We start from the raw sequence: 5,435 nt of genomic DNA, 5'->3' as shown, positions 1-5,435 counted from the left end.
GAGAGTACACACGATATACGTGGTTCACCCAATGTGGGTTACGTCCACGGGAAAGTAGCCACTCAATGGCTTTAGTACTTCAAAACAAGAAGTAGTTTACAAAGGTATTATATCCTTAATGGAGCTCCCGCCTTGCTTCACTCTCACCACCTCACATTCACCTTGTTGCATCAACATCACACTATGAAATGTGTGTAGAAATGGCCTCCTTTTATAGGCCAAAAGGGCTGCCCTCTCTCATGAGAGGCAGCCATGTGTAGCCGCCCTTGTGTAGATAAGTCCAAATTGGACCGCCCTTGAGAAGACAAGTCCGCTTTTGAATTCAGCCACCGGCCATTGACTTTCGACCACCGGCCACCGGCCACCGGCCATTGACTACCGGCCACCGGCCAACCGACCAGTTGTTTTCCGACCACTTTCCGGCCACCGTCCGACCATAATATTCCGGCGAGGGAAAAAAAGATTGCCCCTGATTTTTGGCCGTGAAAATTTTTGTTTCCGACGAGTGATTTTCCTTCACTCACGATGGCTTCTCCTCATAGTGGGGGCCTTACAAATGTGCGCTTTTACCATCGAAAATTACAAGGGTAAATCAAGCTCCATACTTAACAACTCCATGTAAATCGAGCCCTCAATTGTTGTCAATTGTTCTATTCCTCTCTCTTTTCAAGTATTGTCTATGCTAAACTAGCTAGGTGTAAATTGCTATGTTGATTTCTCAAATTAAGTACTCTCCCTCTGCTCATTAGGAACTTGTTGTTAATGAAATGCCACTATGTTATCAATTTCCGCTACACACAAGTTACTAGTGCATTAAATGTTATAGTGTGTGTGTGTGTGTGTGTGTGTGTGTGTGTGAGAGAGAGAGAGAGAGAGAGAGAGAGAGAGAGAGAGAGAGAGAGAACCCCTGTAGTACATGGATGTAGACACAAAGGAAATAAAGTTGAGTAATGAGTCCTACTTCTTTCTTTTTTTTTCCATACTCACAATAATGAGTTGAGAGAATTTATATTAACTCGTTAAGATTACAATTGCCCTCAAGCACTACATGTGCTTTGAGGGGGCTAGGGTTGCATAAGCGACTTGCACACAAATAACGAGGATATCTATCAGAGATGTTACTCATATCCTCTTGAGTGTTCTAAGCAATTCAAAGCTTGAACCTATCCTTCATCTTTGTCAACTACTCTTCTTGCAAGTTGCTCCTACATCTGTACGAGCTCAATGCTCAGTCGCACAATATCATCAAAGAGGGCAACATCCACTTTGTCCTCAAAAACCCGAAGATTCTTGAACTTCTATATTTGGTTCAGGTAGCAGAATCTGATCATTTGAGTGCACACCAAAACGGCCTAGCTTTGGATACCACACCCTCCCAAGATAGTAACGAGCCCTACTTATCACATGGGTTCACACTATGAAATACTTACAAAAGTAGGCAAAAAGAAAGGAATCATTGGGACCATGCATCTTTGTTTTTGGACTACATAAGCAATCCTTAGTAAAGGGTTGGATTTCGGGTGCATCTGTGGACCATCGGATGAAGCTTTCGGATTAGTGACACATGGTAAGCTAATGATAATTTTAAAAAAATTAATTATTTTTTCAAACCCTTGTGAGAGGGTGTTGACATTTGTGTACCTCTTTTTTTTAAAAGGGGCCATTGAATATTGTGTCAAACATGATTTTTTATGTGTTTGGAATATATCAAATTCCTTGTTACACTTTTTTTTCAAAAAACATAATATTTTATCGTGATACCACAAGTTTTACAATACTAGTGTCACTTTCTACTTTTGTGTCTCCAAGTCTCACAAAGAAACATCTTATTTTGAAATTATTCTCGATAGCCTTAGGGAGGCCATTGTGAATTTTCACCTTGCTTTTCTTTTTTTTTACAAAACCCACAATATTTGGGTGAATATAAATTAAAAACCAAAGAGATACATGAAAAACCGTGCTCAACACAAGCCATAGAAGCACAATGTTTGGCTTTACACAGAGCCATCTGCATACACCACACTAGGATCATAAGGTTTAGTTTTACAAGGAGCCACCCGTATACACCACACTAGGATCATAAGGTTCAGCTTTACAGCGAACCATCCACATACATCATACTAAAATCATATAGTCTAGTTGAGAGGGAACCACCCGCAAATAACATACATAATGTCGAAGAGAAGCTTGACAAACTTGCAGAGGAGATGGCACCAAGACGAGAGGTATGTCATTGCATCCCACCATGTCCACCATGTAGGGATGACCTGAATGAGCCACAAACAACAGCCAGGATCACAAACAAAGCCACCAGCATCCACCTTCCAAAACCATAGCAAACAAAGCACTCGGGGGATTCACCACGGAAAACTTACCGCACCGTGTAAGGGCAGGGAAGGGGGGTTTTTTGTACAAGTTACATAAGCGTATAAGTTAGGGATAGGCCCCCAATAATTTATCTCGCAAGCTTAAAAATAAGGGAGGGTGGTATCATATTTGGGGGGGAGGGAGGGGGGAGAACTTACTCAGGTTGATTTAAATTTTGTATGAAGCCGGTCATAGATAAGGGCTGATTTAGAACAAGTAAAGGATTGATTTACACCATCTTTGGATGGTTCAAAATTGAACAAGTAGCTAGTGTGCAGGCTGATAGGGCACATAGTTTGAAAGTCAAACTAAAACACATTGAGGGTACATCTATTTATCAACATAAGTGGTTCTTTAGTACATTGCTAGTCACTATGCTACATATTCTTTGACTAGTTTTACTCAGTTAGATAATGTGAGACCTACGTTTTATAATTAAGATAGGGGTATATGATAGTTTTCTTCATTGATTGTTGTATAAGCATAGAAAAGGGGGTCATGTTCCCTAATATGAGTCGGATATAGGGGTTTTATTAAAGTTGTTCACTCGCAGGTGGCATCCCATTTTGTATATAGAGTGAATCCCCCGAAACAAAGCAGCACTCAAACCCAAGTGAACAACAACAACCAGGAAACCACCAACAAGCAAACTCTAGATCGCACCTCCACAAAGTCGAAAAGGGCCAGCGAGCACATTTCGTGCATAAGGGAAGCGGGCAACCACCAAGCCTGGACATCAAAAATATGCCAACATATGCGTCCCATTCACTACCACTAGATAGGGAAGGGACAGCCGAGCACACCTTCCATGGAGTGCCCCTCCTTGTAGGCCTCCTCCTGGTGGTCTCCGAACCAGCAACCAATCCAGAAACCTGTGCGCTCTGGAAGGCGAACCCCCAGACAGGCCACCATAAGGGTCCCCAACCCAACGTGCAACCGTTGAGACGAGCAGGCCAAACAAGGGAGTAGGGTTCCATCGACCATGAATCTTTCTTAACAATTGGTGTTATCTCGCTCTTATAGTGCTCTTTCAATCGCTCAAATTGCTTGTGTGCAAGGCTGTCAATGTTGCAAGTGGCAATGCAATGCCCTTGCCATGTGGCAGTCTCTAGAGAATCGACCGATCTCCTCTAGCAACCTCGCGATAGAGAGAGAGAGAGAGAGAGAGAGAGAGAGAGAGAAGATCCACCGTCGGAGGCACACCGATATTGTCAGACTCGTGTGGTTTAATTTAGAAAGACAATTGTTTTCACTTTGAAGCTAACAACATTCATAAATTATTTTTTCCTTTTTTAAATCATAAATTACTTTTCTGAGTAGGCCTTTGTGAGTTTTTCGCCGTGTCTTTTCAAAGAAGATATAGAGGTGCTGAATTGCACAAGCGAAAGAGTCACGGAGGCCTTCTAAGACAAAGAAAGGAAGCTTTTGGTGTGCACATGCAAAGATAGACCCACTTAGCATGAAAATTAAGAAAATAATGCCTTAACTCACTTCAAGAGAGAAGAAGCAACAAGGTATATAATTCTTCAAAAGTATATTAATAAGGTAATAAACAGTAGGCACAAGAATCTCTCTCCCCCTCTCTCTCTCTCTCTCTCTCTCTCTCACACAGACACACACACACACACACACACGAAGTTTAAGTTTAAAAACTTAATCTCCTCTTCCTTCTCTCTAATCGTCTTGTCCTCCTCATATACTAGTTTAGTCGGATGCAGGCGCCTCCGCAGGAGCTGCCTTTTCAACAGCCACAGCGGCGACGGTGCCCTCAGCTGCCGGCTCGGCAACGGCTTCCGGTTCAGCTGAAGTCGTTATCTCAGTTGGCGCCTCCCCGCCTTCCTCAGCTGCCTTCTCCTCTTCACCAATAGCAGCTTCTACGCCTTCAGCTGCTCCTCCTTCAGGGGCGGCCACTTCTGTAGTTTTTGACTCCTCCTCACTCGATTCTGCCGCCACCTTCGCTGCCTCGATCACCTCCACCGTTCTCTCGGTCGTCGCCGCCTCCTCCGTCGTAGCTTCGGCCTCTGCTTCCTCTTCCTTTTTATCACTTACTGTAGCTGGAGCTTCGGCCTCTGCTTCCTCTTCCTTTTTATCACTTACTGGAGCTGCAGCTTCAATCTTCGGGGCTTCCACCTCCTTCTCCGTGATCGTCTCTGCCGGCTCGGCAGCAATCGCGGATACAGGAATCTGTACACACACAATTAGAGATCAACACAAGAAAGCAGAATTGCAACCACAGATACATGGATACATCTAAGTTACTACTTTGAGGACACAGGCGCGCGCGCGCTAGAACACTGGCCTTGATAAGTAGGAGACATGCACCATAAGCTCAAGAAGGATATTTTGATTAGTAGCAATACCTCAACAGCTGTGGCCATCTTCAACAAGGGAGGTTGAAGAGGTGTGTGTGTGTGTGTGTGTGTGTGTGAGAGAGAGAGAGAGAGAGAGAGAGAGAAAAGGGGGGGCTTGCTATAGAAAACAAGGAGCTGTGAGATAATAGGAGACGCAGGTAGCCCTTATATACAAGGCGAAACTATATAAGCTCTATTCCTTATACTTTCTTTTTTTCCTTTTCTCTGGAAAATCTAGATGCCACTTTTTGGTATCATAATAGTTTGAAAGCTTGGATCAAAAGCGTGAAGAAACAAGACAACTATGCCAATTGTATAGCCATTGTGGTATCATGTGAAAAGGCTACAACCTTTTTCACTTTGTAGTGGATTGTCTAGCCTTTTTTTGTTTTGTTGTTTTGGGGGGGGGGGGGGGGGGAGGAGAGAGAGAGAGAGAGAGTGAGAGTGTGTGTGTGTTTGTGTAAGCTCCTTTAGTTTTCTTGTGACTCGTATAATCTAGAGAGAGAGAGAGACAGATGTGTGTGTGCACGGGTGCACATGCATGCGTGTGTGCATGCACGCACACACGACGAACCCTATTGCTACCACAAAAGAGAGACAAACCCCTTTGCTTTTGTGCTAGTGGGTTTGCTTATAGTGTGATTTTTCACCCTCCTTGATTATTTGTGTCAACCACCCAATGTGTACTTGAGACATTAAATTTTTATTAATTATTAA

General features: G+C 43.4%; 2 protein-coding genes across 2 annotated transcripts; both read right to left on the bottom strand.

Annotated features, from left to right (window-relative positions):
* Nucleotides 1-1,024: 1,024 nt before the first annotated feature.
* LOC147457371 (uncharacterized) lies at nucleotides 1,025-3,729 on the bottom strand. Its single transcript, XM_086512262.1, has 3 exons — nucleotides 3,171-3,729; nucleotides 3,031-3,096; nucleotides 1,025-2,267 (listed from the first exon to the last, which is right to left on the bottom strand). The coding sequence occupies exons 1-3, from the start codon at nucleotides 3,349-3,351 to the stop codon at nucleotides 2,116-2,118; spliced, it is 399 nt and encodes a 132-aa protein (XP_086368388.1). The 5' UTR covers nucleotides 3,352-3,729; the 3' UTR covers nucleotides 1,025-2,115.
* Nucleotides 3,730-3,882: 153 nt separating this feature from the next.
* LOC147457370 (uncharacterized) lies at nucleotides 3,883-4,887 on the bottom strand. Its single transcript, XM_086512261.1, has 2 exons — nucleotides 4,728-4,887; nucleotides 3,883-4,551 (listed from the first exon to the last, which is right to left on the bottom strand). Exons 1-2 carry the CDS (start codon nucleotides 4,743-4,745, stop codon nucleotides 4,072-4,074), a joined length of 498 nt encoding a protein of 165 aa, XP_086368387.1. The 5' UTR covers nucleotides 4,746-4,887; the 3' UTR covers nucleotides 3,883-4,071.
* Between the last annotated feature and the right edge of the window lie 548 nt (nucleotides 4,888-5,435).

This window comes from Adiantum capillus-veneris, chromosome 5, assembly GCF_014529385.1.
Source record: "Adiantum capillus-veneris isolate H3 chromosome 5, ASM1452938v2, whole genome shotgun sequence".
In the NCBI taxonomy this organism is placed as follows: Eukaryota; Viridiplantae; Streptophyta; class Polypodiopsida; order Polypodiales; family Pteridaceae; genus Adiantum; species Adiantum capillus-veneris.
Note: the sequence above shows the minus strand (reverse complement) of the source record. Positions and strands in the feature narration are given on the sequence as shown.

Excerpts from the sequence above, each read along its gene's own strand:
- LOC147457371 (XM_086512262.1), bottom strand. The coding sequence starts at position 3,351 with ATGGTCGATGGAACCCTACTCCCTTGTTTGGCCTGCTCGTCTCAACGG. Across the intron at positions 3,097-3,170 it reads GGAGGGGCACTCCATGGAAG|GCTTGGTGGTTGCCCGCTTC; the intron begins GTGTGCTCGGCT and ends TTTGATGTCCAG. Across the intron at positions 2,268-3,030 it reads CCCTTTTCGACTTTGTGGAG|GTCATCCCTACATGGTGGAC; the intron begins GTGCGATCTAGA and ends TGGCTCATTCAG.